The 14,597-nt window shown below is 34.5% G+C and overlaps 1 protein-coding gene across 2 annotated transcripts in view; it reads right to left on the bottom strand.

Annotated features, from left to right (window-relative positions):
• The window catches only part of LOC149807208 (RING finger and CHY zinc finger domain-containing protein 1-like), a 59,417-nt gene that overhangs the window by 42,053 nt on the left and 2,767 nt on the right, over positions 1–14,597 (bottom strand). For both annotated transcript variants that reach the window (XR_016422007.1, XM_089963555.1), the window contains exons 2-4: positions 11,540–11,659; positions 4,805–4,923; positions 3,508–3,586 (exon numbers count right to left, since the gene is read on the bottom strand). Coding sequence is in view for 1 of the 2 variants with exons in the window: in XM_089963555.1 (XP_089819681.1) it covers positions 3,508–3,586; positions 4,805–4,923; positions 11,540–11,659 (318 nt within the window). In the remaining variant the exon portion in view is untranslated. The remainder of the gene's footprint in view (positions 1–3,507; positions 3,587–4,804; positions 4,924–11,539; positions 11,660–14,597) is intronic.

Raw genomic sequence — 14,597 nt, 5'->3', positions numbered from 1 at the left:
ATGATGGCATGTAAAAAAGCAAGCCAGGTCCCTCCCCTGAGGCAGTGGTTCTTCCTAGAGTATTCCTCTGCCAAATATATTGGCCAACCATGTATGGATTATTCTGTGCTTAAAAACTGCATTAACCTCACAAAACCCAAACCAAGCAACTAACATAAATCATACATGTAACAGAACCAGGATTTCAAACCAGTAGATTTTCAAATTTTGATTAGATTGGCTTCTAAACCAGTAAATTTTGCATCAGCATAAATTGTACATATTTTAAGGGGGACTAAAACAAGACAAATGCATTCCCCCCCATAATATATTTTCTATTCATATGATAATAAAACAGCAAGTTTTAAACATGAATTCGATTTGGATCCTGATGGAAAGTATGACAATAATAACTATTAGGAGTCGATATATTGTCAATTAATTAACAAGTAAGAACTATTTATCTTATAGTTCACTGGAAAGATTTTTTAAAATAAAATCCAATAGCATTTTTATTTAGTTTACTTCCCAAGACCATTGTCCAGTGATCACTTATGACATTCATTGTGATTGTGAAGCTTCACACTTAACATGCTCTCAATAGTTTTATGGTCCAGATTTCTCATTCAATCACTTTGTATTTTTGCAAAGAATGGATAATGTCCTCTCTGTATCAACATTAGCATGTGGCAGCGACAGGACAACCACACTCATCCAGCAAAGAAATTCTAACTTCAGGTTTCCTGTCGCAGAGTGTGTAAGGATGCTGACTGCTCTCCAATAGTCCTCCACATTATGTTCATTCCAAGAAGGAAGTCTCTGACTTGGACTTACGCTGTATTACTAAGCCTCATCCTCATGGGCTTCTTTATCTTCATGGCTCAGATCCAAAAATATATTGGCATGTTTCACCACTGTAAATTAACAATAAATACAAATCGATTTAAGACTTGAAATAAACAATGAAAAAATGCATGATGTACAATGTACTTATAGATTACTGCATTTGTATGGGAAAATATGAACAAGTTTTTCAGACGGAATAGTGACTGACCTTGGAAGTGCAGTATATCCATCCGACAAAATGAGTTCATATTTTCCAATACAAATGCAGTAACCTTTTTATTATATGCTCATTTTTCTTATTCTACCTAAGGCTTAATTATATAAGCAAAATACACTACAAGAAACAAAGTAACTGAATGTATGCCGTATTCCAAACTAAATACACAAGTGCAGATTCATCATTACACAACAGCAACATTATTAATATACACATAACTCCACCAGATAAATTTGAACTTAGTCGTGCACTAGACATAAATTTTAAAAGAAAATGTCAATTTGGTCTACTTAAAATTTAGATTCATATTGTGAATGAATGCGCATTGCAACTTTTCCATTTCATCTGGAATAAATAGATTTTTTTGTATGTTTGTTGATTCTACAAAACTTTGTGATTATGGACTGGATTCATCTGTGCAAATTCTACATGAAATACATTGGATTGAAATAGCAAGGGAGAAGCGTGTTGACATCTGCAAGTGTGTTTCTGTTCTGTCATTGAAAATTTGAAATCATAATGTGGGAAAAATATAAAGTCTTTCAATTGCAATTATCAAAAAGACACTATGGAATTTAATATCTATTTCATTTTGAGTGCAGTAAAGAGGATGTAATTACATATGGAATACAGTCGAAATTACAGTACAATTTTGAAATGTGTAATCAAGCTTGAGAACCCATGACATGGCTCACGTAGTTCGGATTTGCAGAACTTGCAGAAGTAAGAAAGGAAATTCAGGAAGTAAAACTAAGTATATTTTTTGCCATTCTTATTACCAGCTAAAGAAGACAGGTTATGCGTTGTCATTTGCATGTTATTTGGAGGTACCAAGCAATTTTATGAAAACTGGTATCTCCACCTAAATCTGAAACACTGTATCAAAAAAGTTAGTGTGGAATGTAGCAAAGCAGCTGGTATGAGGCAGTCCACAAAACATCTGCTTTAGTTCATTTAGAAACAAATGTAATCAACCAAAACGTAAACCGTCTACTACGTGAGTATACATGATTTGTTTACAAAAAGTGCTGGTCATCTGTGTCCATTGTTTATTTACAATAGAAAGTAGTTCCTTTATGAGTGCAATGTGAAGTTGTGCACGAGTTCAGTATAGTAAAATACTGAACGATTCTGACAATGCAAGGTTAACGGAAAGAAAAAAATGACCATATAATAATTATGTTTTATGAATAATTTATCACAACTTTAAAACTATCTCATAATATATTTTTAACATATATTTTATCTAGGACTTGAACTTAACTGATGTGCATAAAGACTTCAAATAGTTTATGAAATACAAAAGATGCCTTTGAAACACACAGTGCAAACTCAAAACCTTCACTACTTGCATGCACACACTGAAACTATCCAAGCAATGTTGAACTTATTTTCTCAGTCAGTGGTTTCTTAGCACTGAGAAAAAGCACACATTTCAGCATCTTAACATGAATTAAGCAAAAATGTAAGAACTGTCCTTAAATATTCTTCTTAAAACATCTTGAACAATACAATAACAATTAAAGAAGAAAAAAAATCAAAATACTTACTTAGATGTGTCTGCTGAAATCATTTTTTTTTAATGATCAGTCTCTCCAACTATCTCCCCTCTACCTCAGGTTGGCTGATTTTCATTAGAGGCTCAGAAGACAAATGGGTCACCTTTGATCCCTTTATTACTTATAACATCTGATAAAAACATCCCACAGTTGGGCTTAAACTCCTCAAATTACAACAATAAGAAAATCAATTAAAAGCGTGCTTGGTATGCATGATAAAAATGGTAAACATATTACAATGCCTAAAATCATCACACCAGTCACTGTACTGCTGGAACATTTACAGTCCCTAGTAGACTAGTTCAGGCTGGTTTCTCTTAATGTGTTGATAGGCACATACAAATACCATGCTTGTTTTTAAAATTCAAAGTTTTAAAACAAATTCTATTAATTTTCAAATATGGTAAATTTCACCTATAAAAAAGGTACTTGTGGTATAACAGCCTTTAAAACAGTATTTTTGGCCTACTCATGGTAGAATCACATGATTGGTACAAGGTTTGCACTAGTTCAGACCCCTGAACCTCCTTTCGTGGGAGGTAAATGCTATGAAACTATTCAAACTGTTGCCTAGGACTTGGAAAAAAGAAAGGCTGACATTAATTGAGAATATTGTAAGTATATGCTTTTATCTGTGCGGATGCTGACACTAGAAGTAGCAGTATTAGTACTTTATGTGAGCTTAAAAAGATGCTCTTGATGGGAAAACATAAACAGGTGTAACTAACAATGAATGCAATGTTTCACAACAAATGCACAATTACTTTTATGGGATATCTTAATTAGATTTAAGGTGGATGTGGTACATCTTTGATGTTATTACACTCATGGGAATTCATAACATTCACAGCTGAACACTATTATATTTACAGGAATGTACTGTGTTTACAGGTTTAGCATATATACCTTGTGTTTATCTTTCAGATTAATGCCCAGACACAGGTCACATGTATCACAGTGGAAGTAGTTTTCTCTCCCCCCAACTCTGAAAAATGACAAAACCATGGGGTTGGCAAGGATAGACAGTAACAAGAGATCATGAAAAATCAGTTTGAAAATATGGTGACAATGAATAAAAATTAAATATTAACAACTGACCTACATTAATACATACAAACCAAAGATTCAAAAACTTGAATAAAAGTAGTCTGTCCAAATTCAAGAACCATACACAGCAACACCAACTAAGAACACATACACTTACAAATGTGAAAACAAATTCTTTAATTGTTTCTGTGGAGATTTCTACTTGAAGTTTGATCTCATCACAAAGACTTGTGCAATCAAACACACACAGGTACACATACACACACAAACACGCACAATTAATACAAATAAAAAAAATGAGAAACTCCTTGATTGTTCAAATGCAAGAGACACTGAAGATCACTTAAGGTAACAAAAGTTTTGCATTAAATTATGCACACTGTCATCAAACTCCATCAAAATATATATATGTCCAATTTTGTAGAATGATTTTGATTATTTTTCATTACAACAATCTTAGGAGCAACTTCAGTAATTTACTGCACACAATACAAATTATTTACATCAATTTGGCACAAATTATATCATACATGCTGAGTTCAATTTGACCAAAGAAATATCATGATACAATTCTGAGTTGCCTATATCAACTTCCTTACAAAAATGTTTTAGAAGTTTAAGTTTGTCACGATGAACTGTCCCTTATTTGTGTCATCAAATAAACCTGCATATCCCACACTTAATACATTGAAATTATCCCTTGTTTGTGTCATCATTCAAACCCGCATATTCCATACTTGTCAGTTAAATTGCTTCTTGCTCGTGACATATGATTCTGCATTTCCCACACTTGTCACTTTCAAACTAGCCTTTGCTTGTGTCATACAAACCTGCATATTCCACACCTGACATGGTGAAATTGCCCCTTGTTTATTTCATCATACAAACCAGCATATAACACCTATCATGGTGAGATAGCTCATCATACAAACTTGCATATGCCACGCCTATCACTGTGAAATTGCCCCTTGTTTGTATCATCATACAAACCTGCATAATCCACATCTGTCATGGTGAAATTACCCTTTGTGTCATACAAACCTGCAGATTCCACACCTGTCCCAGTGAAATTGGCCCTTGTCTGTATCATCATACAAACCTGCATATTCCACATTGCCAAGGTGAAATTGCCCCTTGGTTTGGTCATTATACAAACCTGCAGATTCCACACTTGTCACAGTGAAATTGTCCCTTTTCTGTATCATCATACAAACGGCAAACTTCACAGAAGTAATGTCCAAACAAAGTATCACAACTCTCACATTGCCTTTTCACCTGTTGAGAGAAAAGTAACAGACACAGAATATCTTACATAATAATACCTTTAGAAAAAAATGTTTGAAATAAATGTGATAACCTTTACATTTTGTAAACAACTGGCCAGAGGCAATGTCCCATTTAACAAACATATGACACACAGGGGTCTGTCATCATACATACTGATACTCGTACATGTAACACTTATAACTTATTTAACTATTTCAACTTTTTGTTTTCAATCTTATGTAAAAACATCCCCATCCCAGTCCTGGCCCCTGGGGTGGATCAAATTTTTAAAACCATTATGCACATCTATAGACTGCCCCATAACATATCCAAAATGTCTCTGTCTTGAATGGTGTAAGAAGGAGTTCCACAATATAACTTGTGCACATCAATGCCTGCACAGGCAAAGGTGCAAATGGTCCTTATCAAATAATCTCTTGGAAAAAGACCAGTACATTAATACACTATTAATAATTAGGAATGTATGAAAAACAAAATTCTTCATGAAATACAAAACAAATTTTGGAAATTGCCTAATTTATAGGCTACAAGACTGGCCGACTTGAAAATTTAAGGACACGAGTACACTGACGGAACATACTTCCACAAACCAAACTGGTGCTCATTGATACACCAAGGTTTTGTTGAAAATTTTAGACAGATCACACGATTTAAGTCAAAAGTTAGGTCCAAATACAAACATATATATAAAACATTTAACATATCTCAATTTAAACCATAATATGCAAAGTCCTAATGAAAAAATGCAAAGGGAATATTGGCTTGATGTAAGAATAGAAGAATATTAACACAATCTAATCACTGATATTGTAGCATCAGAATGAAAAGATGATGAAAATATTGTCAAAATGTGTGAAATGATCAATGATGGTCTTCTTTTTCATTAGAGATGGAACAAAAGTTCTTTTACGTTGAGAATAATAGTGAGTGCCCATATTTATTATTCAATGCCAAATCAGTAGGACCACTGGAAAAGTGCACAGAAATAGTTAATTTTATCAACGATCAGAATATCGATGTCTTTCTCCTGACAGAAACATGGCTAAAAACATCAGGCAATGAGCCCAAGTGTGCAGATCTAAAACACACCAGTTACTCCATCAAGTTGTTCCCCGGCAACTCTCGTGGACGTGAAATTGCTGTCATCACAAAGACCTCCATGATCAAATGTCTTAACCACACCACAATTTTCAATTTCTACCACACATCATTTGAAGCAGTCCAAACCACACTCACACTGGAACAAAGGTCAGTCCATTTTTTATGCCTATAATGCAATCCTCCTAGTAGAAAAAACAAGCTGACTGAATCTCTCTTTTTGGAGCAGTTTCAGAATCTCCTGGACTATGGAAATTCGATAGGTGGCAATCTGATTATTCTTGGAGATTTCAGCTTTCACTCTGACTGTCCCAGAAACTCAAACACATAAAAACTCCTAGATTCCATTAATGGTTTCAACCTCAAACAGTCAGTTAACCAACCCACCCATAAACATGGTCACATTTTACACTGGATTCTTCATAAACCTGATAATAATATTCTACGGTCCTCCCTGGTATCCCACGAACTTGCAACAGATCACCTCTGCATTATATGCCATCCTGATGCATCAGTCCCTAACCCTCCACCTTTATTTGCTATTAAAAGAAACCTCCATATGATAAATAGAACCAAACTAATGCATGACATCCAAGCAAACCTAACAAGTTGCTTACCTCCTACAGCAGAACATTAGGGACCAGCTTCGCACTGCTAAAAGAGACCGCCGTAAAGCTGAGAGGATTTGGCTTTCCACCAGACTCACTAATCATAAACAAATATAGGAAGCCACTAAGAAGAACGCCACAAACATAGATCATGCAGCTAAATCAGCTCACTACACTAGTAAGATCATGGAAAGTTCCAGCTGCAAAGAGCTCTTTGAGATTAATAACAAGCTAATGTCAAGGAACAAATGTACACCACTTCCAACAACCTTCTCTCCAGTCGACCTTCCGGATCTGTTTGCAAATTTCTTCCATGACAAAGTACAAACCATTAGAGATAAGCCTGACACCATGATTTCAATTGACTTGTCGTCATCATACAGTTGGGATTCAGAATTTCAGCGGCAACCATTAGCAGCATTTGAATGTCTCTATGGATTTAGTACATATAATAGTGATGAAGAGTGCACCAAAGTCATGTGAACTTGATCCAATTCCAACATCACTGCTGCTTGAGTGCTTAGATTCAGTATTGCCTTCACTAACTGATGTTATTAATACTTCTCTCTCATCCAGGGAATTTCCATCATTTTTCAAAACTGCCATTGTAAAGCCTCTGCTGAAGAAACCAACACTTGACCATAACGATTTAAAGAACTTCCACCTAATTTCTAATATCCCATTCATATAAAAAATCTTAGAAAAGGTTGTTCTATCCCAGCATGTATCTCATCTGAATTCAAACAGTCTTTTTAGCAATGTACAATCTGTATATCGCCCTTGCCACAGTACTGAAACTAATCTTCTAAAAGTAGTTAATGACATTCTCTCTGCGTTGGATAGTGGAAAGATTATAGTCCTCACCCTGCTTGATTTGTCTGCAGCATTTGACACAACAGACCATGATATATTACTTCACCATCTCCAGCATGTATTTGGCATTCATGACACAGCCTTACTGTGTTTCAAGTCCTACTTGGTCAACAGGACACAAACTGTGTCTGCAAATGGAATACACTCCAGCCCAGTTGATCTATGTTGTGGTGTTCCACAGGGGTCTGTTACTGAACCTGTTCTCTTCATTCTATACACTCAGCTGCTCTCAAGTGTCATAGATCATCATCCAGTGTCTCACCAATTGTACGCTGATGATACCCAAATATACAAATCTAGCCACCCAGCTGAAGTTGATGCTACCATCCAAGGTGTAGAGAGGTGCATTTCTGATGTGAAATCATGGATGACATGTAACAAGCTGCAGATGAATGATGATAAAACTGAGGCCGTTCTGATCACAACACAAAGACTTTCTCATTCACATCCTTTACCTCAAACACTAAGTATCAGCAACACCAACATTTAATTCACACAGTTAGTATGAAACCTAGGTGTTACTCTGGACAGTACTCTCACACTGCACGAACATGTCATGAACATATGCAAGGCTGCATATCTTGAGCTGAGACACATCAGCTCCATTCGCAAATATCTTTCAGCTGATGCCACTAAAACACTTGTGTGTTCAGTGGTACTTTCAAGACTGGACTATTGTAACTCAATTATGTCCAGTTGATCTCAATATATACTCCAGAAACTTCAAAACATTCAAAACACAGCTGCTCAGATCATCCTTAGAGTACCACGATCACAGCACACCTCCCTGCTGCTCTGTACCCTACACTGGCTATCCATTCGATCCAGAATCAAACACACAATTTGTTCTCTGTGCTATGTTTCACTGACGGACTCCAGTCCAACATACCTATCTGACCTCACCCATGTGTACACACCAGCAAGATACTTAAGCTCCTCTTCTGACAATCGTATATTCATTATTCCCACTATGAAAACAAAGTCATATGGACAATGTTCTATTGCATACCAGGGCCCAGCAACGTGGAATGAATTGCCCACTGAACTTATACACAAAGACACAGTGATCCCATTCAAAAGTGCTCTTAAAACTCACCTATTTCAAATGCAAGAACAAAAAACTTAAAGACCTAATAATGTTTCCTACCTTCAATTTTTCAGCATGTTTTTTATATTTTCTAATTTCATGGTGATTGTTTGTTTTTTTTTGTAATCACATCATTATATCTGTTTTTTATGTTATAGGTGTTGTCTAATGTTGTAAAGCGCTTAGAGCTTCTAAAGATTAGGTGCTATACAAAGTCCTCATTATTATTATTATTATTATTATTATTATTATTATTATAATGCTTCTAAAGCTTAGGTGCTATACAAAGTCCTCATTATTATTAATATTATTATAATTCTGAAACAACAGACTTTATTTACAGTATAAATATTGGTAATTTCTCTGTAGAAGACTTTTTTATTATAGTAATGGGTCAAATTTTCAATAATTATTTATCCCATTCATTGTATCGTCAGATTAGCAATATCAGCACAAAGATGTGGTGAGTTTATTTTATGCTATTACTGAAAACAAGAAAAGATATTAAATTTCTTTTTTTCCGTGTTTCTTACCATGGGTCAAAAATTTTATTTTCAAACATGATATATGTCAACTCTTTTCATAAGATTCCCTAAAAAAAGTCCAGTCCAGAGACACCTAATTTTCATTCATTTTTTTTAAAACCTCACATAACCTTCCCTTTACCTGGAAAAACTCACAAACAAATATCTTTCAGAGATCCAAGTACATTCTTTGTCCTTAAAAACAGAATCTGGGTCAACAGTGATGAGTGTATACTAAAGCATTTCTCGATATTAAATAAAACTGTACTGGGTTTCGTTGCTGTGTAAGGTGTTACCTGAGGGTGTTTATGTTTAGCCTAATGTTTAGCCATAGCTACTTCAAAACACTGCATTCAGTTTACCCATTGCTGCATGCACAAAGTGGCTGCAGTGAGAAACCCAATTACCTCTAGTTCCCTGGATGTGGATTTTCACCACAACTAGAGTACTTACAAAATAAATTCTTGTTGTCTTAACACAGTATGAGTTTTATCAGGAATCTGTTCACTTTACAGAAGCAATCCTGGGATGTAGATGTTTTTCACAAGGAGTTGTCAAGTAACCTGGATGCTGTGATCAGTGGTGATAGCTCCGAGGGCGGTATCGGTTTACTCACAGTGAGTGACCAAAGCTTCTGGACCAATGGGTCTGTAGGGACAAAGAATGCTCTTGAGGGATCCTTCATCATTTTTGAATTAATATTATTCCATGTCACAATACGAGTGAAATCAATAATTCAAGATAAAAATATATGCAAGAAAATCAATAATACATACATATTACTTGTGGATGAAACATACATGTACATTATTTATATCTTTGACCAATTCTATGCACTGATCACCCTTAGTGATAGAATTATACAGTGGTCACATTTGTGTATAAATTCTATATACTGATCATCGATGGTGATAGATCCATAGATCAATCATATTTGTTTATAAGTTCCATCTGTTGATTCTTGCTAGATTGCTTGATGAAGTTACATGTTCAGATTAGTTCCATTTAGGAATGACATCATTTCCTTATATTAATTGTTGAACCCGGTGTGCATCATTCTGTTAAATCCATTGTTGGACTTTCTGTGCATGAGTACATTGTCAGATTCATTCACCATTCAATTACACTATAAACAAACATCTCTTTCATGACACTGCTTTCAATGTCTTTGCTAAATCCAATCTTAACCCAGCTTTATCCTGTTACACCCATTTCCCAATCCATATTTAGTGATGGGAATCGGTCAGAATGTCATAATCAATAATTGGTTCCACATAACCAACTGATAATCGATTATAATCAGTTACTAAAAGCAATTTTAATTTGTTTGCTATACAGTTATATGTTTGCTCAAAAGTTCCAAATTGTAATAAATCTACAGCAGTAATCTATTTTAATGACATGTATACTTGAATCTGATATTACATTTACAATCAATTGTGTTTTATTTGTTCAACAACTTTATTAAATGAAAGCAACTTTCTATGGCTGATCAGTCTTATGTAAATGAAATACTGTTGCAATCCCCTAAAACCCTTTCATTCATGTGATGTGTCTATAATTTAAAGTATACAATGAGATGGGTTTTCTTTTTTGTTATTATTTACAAATACTACAAAAGATTTTACATTTAAAGTGAAACAAATCATCAAAATTTGTTTAAATTTATTAACTCAACAATTTAACAGCTTTGTCATGTAATGATGACAAAATGTTCCTTAACATGAATGTCTGCACCTGCAGAATATGGTATGGTTTTATATTTGTAAGTTGTGAAAGGTATAAATAGTTCAGATAAACTTAAGTGGATTGGAAGCCCTATTTAGCTTATCATTTACACAGAAGTTTTAACAACCTTTTTGTTTTGCATGCAACTAAAAACAAGAAGTCCCCCTTTACACATAGTCAATTAAGGAGTTTCACAATCGATTTTTGCTCAACCAACTGATGATTGATTATAATCGTTAACTGGAACAACACTACCCAAGTTGTTTGTTTCAGATACAAAAAAGTAAAGTTTTCTATGTTGAACATTTCTCACAATTTATCACTTAAATTAGAAGCAAACAAAATGCTCACACTATTTTGGCAAGAAATTGGTGGAAATAAAAGAATTTGTCCCAATATTACTTGCAAAAATCACTGTTGGGTCTTGGAAGAAGGAAGCAATGGTGGGTACCAATGGGTAATGCATAAAACAAGTTGCCAGCATAAGGATGGAACATTGCTGACTGTCCAGGATCATTGTTTTCTCTGCATTTTCTGGTATCATCCATCTACACCATCACAACTCCATCTCAGTATATGTTGTAATAATTTCTTGTAAAATCCATTTTCAATAAAAAAATTAATTTTTTAAAAATTAAGGAGAAGAAAAAAAGGAATGATCTGGAATGAGAGATTTTACAACAAACCTTTTGCTGCAGTCCACACTTCAGACATTTGATGGTCTGCACCTCTTTACGATTCAGTTCATGATTTTCCTTTTCATCATGGCAGATACGGCAGATGTATTCCTTGTTACAACATGGTGTCTGAAAAAGTACAAAGACAAGTATACACACATAAATTTTATACTAGTAAATTTGTCAAAATGCATATACAAATTATATGTCATAAACATGAGGGTTTTCAAAAGCATAACATAAATAACAAACCTGCTTTCTAAACAATGCTTTAGATTTTTAATTTGTAATGTGAAACAGATATGATGGTACATGTAGGTCTAATGTAGTGGTAACCTGTGGACAAGAACCAGCCAGTAACAAGTTTATTTATAAGCAATTAAGCAATCTCAACCCTAGTAAAAGCATAAGATTATAGTATTCTCACACCATCCCATTTGTTTGCACACAATACAGAGTGGTCTGTTTTCCTTTTTACATTGGGTGTTTCTGTTTGCAATGAAACACCAATAATTCTATAGTGGTGGGACCCCTTGGTGCTGATCAGGTTAGAAATTATAAATCATGAATGAAATGATTAAGTTTTGAGCATTTTTTTTACATCCGAGATGCTTTTCATGTTCAAAATCGACAGGGAGCTACAAACAGAAGTGTCCACTAATACTATAGATAATATACCTGCCAGATTTGTAATGGATGCTTTGTGTGTCCTCAAGACACAGAACACTGCTTATACAATGAATATTTCCATTTTAAGTAATAATGTGCCATATGAATAAATGAGAGCAAAAGTAAAACCCTTAAGACAATAGAAGATGTGAAAAAGTCACTGTCCAGAAAACATTCTGAGCATTGTCTAATATCATAAAGAAACCAGTCTACATCCAATTAGAAACATACTTAGTTCAGAGCAATATACTGTATATTCATTAGATATATGTCCGATCTATTTGACAGCCTACAAAAACTTCTTAATGTTTATACATTGGTATGATCAAGCTTGAGTTAAAAAAGGTATTTCACACATTAAATCATTCCATTTTTGAGCAAGAAATAATGCTATGGGAGTAAAATTAACTCATTCATTTGAATCATATTTAATGAACATATTCAACTGTAATCTGAACCAATGACTACCATGTTGGGTACATCTGGGTAGTATCATGTGGTGTCTTCTCCTCCATCATTACACAACTGATATAGTTATAAACATTAATTTGGACTGTAAATTACATCTGTCTGCTGAGGATAGTACAATATTCTTTTTGCACCAAGATCCAAATTTCATTTATCAACAATGATATCAAGAATGTCACCTTATAAGCCAGCCTTGTATTTAATAGTCCTCCATGCAAATAAGAAAATTTTCTGAACAGAAATCCCTTTTCTTTCAGTTACAATGATCATGATCGCTGACATTTAGACCCCCAAATCAATAAGTTTCCTTTTTTAATCCGAAGTATAAGTAATCCATAAAGTTTGTTTCAAGTTTATGATGCAAAACTAATGTCATGAAAAAAATATTGCTTCAGTTTCAGAAACCTTGGCCTTTCACCTTTTGACCTCAATATCAAAAGATATCTTCATTATCAAAAGTGCAAGCCATCTACCAGGTTTGGTTCAGGTATGTCTACATAAGTAATGATACTGTGCAGAAACCATTTTTATTTCCTTCAGTTTCTGTGATATTGACCAACAAACTCTGATGCAAATTAATAGGATTTTTTCCTTTACCCAAGTGCAAGCCATCCACAAAGTTTGGTAACCACAGATGATGAAGAACTCCAGTTAATATGCAGAAACCATTCCCCACCATCACAATGTTCTTGACCTTTGACCCCAAATACAAAGTTTGGTAACTGTAGGGCATTAAGAATTATAGCTATTGTTGCTGTTGTGTGGTTTAACGCCATTTTTCAGCACACGATAGGCTATACATTGCGGCCAGTATTAATGGTGGAGGAAGAACCCGGGAAAACCCCCGAAAGAACCACTGACCCACGCCAAGCTACTGGCAAGCTTTCTCACATACCCATATTGGCTGAATCTATAGCTATTGTGTGGAAACTATTTTTCATCTCTCAGTCAAAGTGATCTAAACATCTTACTTTTTGACCCAAATCAAAAAGGTTCTTTCTTACCCAGCAAGTGCAAGCCATCTACAAAGTTTGGTAAATGTTGATGATGTGTGTTTTGTGGATTTTTAATGTAGCTTTAAGAATTTTAGTCATATCACTATGATGTCTGCAGTTTGGCAGTTTATAGTGATGTCTAGCACTGGGGCATCATGCCACAGATATGTAGCTTCATGTACCACCAAGTCACATTATCCTGATACCAGCTTGACCAGTCCTAACACTAACCTCTTAATGTTGAGTGCCAAGTGAGGCAGCTGCTACTGACATTTTTATGTCTTTGGTATGACACAACCGGGGTTCAAACCCATGACTTCCTGCATCCAAGGTGGACACTCTAACCACCTAGGTCAATGAATCAGTCAACTGTAGATGGTGGACAACCCAAGTTATTATGCAGAAACCATTTTTGCTGTTTCAGTTACAGTAACCATGACCTTTTCTCCACTGACTCCAAAATCAAAATGGTTTCTCCTTACCCCAAGCTATACATACAGTTTGGTAACTGCATAAACTTTAGCTATTGTGCAGAAACCATTGTTCTTTTTTCAATCAAAGTGAGCTTAACTTAATCATGGCTTCAATATACCATTTCATAAAACTAACCTTCTTGCATATCAATACTCTTGCTGTATAAATGATGAACATGGGCCCATGTATTTAAAAAAAGCCCACTAATTTCAAGGTAATTATGTCATATATATCTATATATATTTATATATAGATATATATGACATGATTACCTTGAAAATTAGTGGGCTTTTCTTTAAATACATGGGCCCATGTTCATCAAGTATATATATATATATATATATATATATATATATATATATATATATATATATATATATATATATATATATATATATATATATATATATATATCCTTTTGGTTCAATCTCCAGCTGAGTCATACCAAAGACTTACAAAAA

Source organism: Sinohyriopsis cumingii, chromosome 1, assembly GCF_028554795.1.
Source record: "Sinohyriopsis cumingii isolate HCF-2022 chromosome 1, ASM2855479v2, whole genome shotgun sequence".
Classification (NCBI taxonomy): Eukaryota; Metazoa; Mollusca; class Bivalvia; order Unionida; family Unionidae; genus Sinohyriopsis; species Sinohyriopsis cumingii.
Note: the sequence above shows the minus strand (reverse complement) of the source record. Positions and strands in the feature narration are given on the sequence as shown.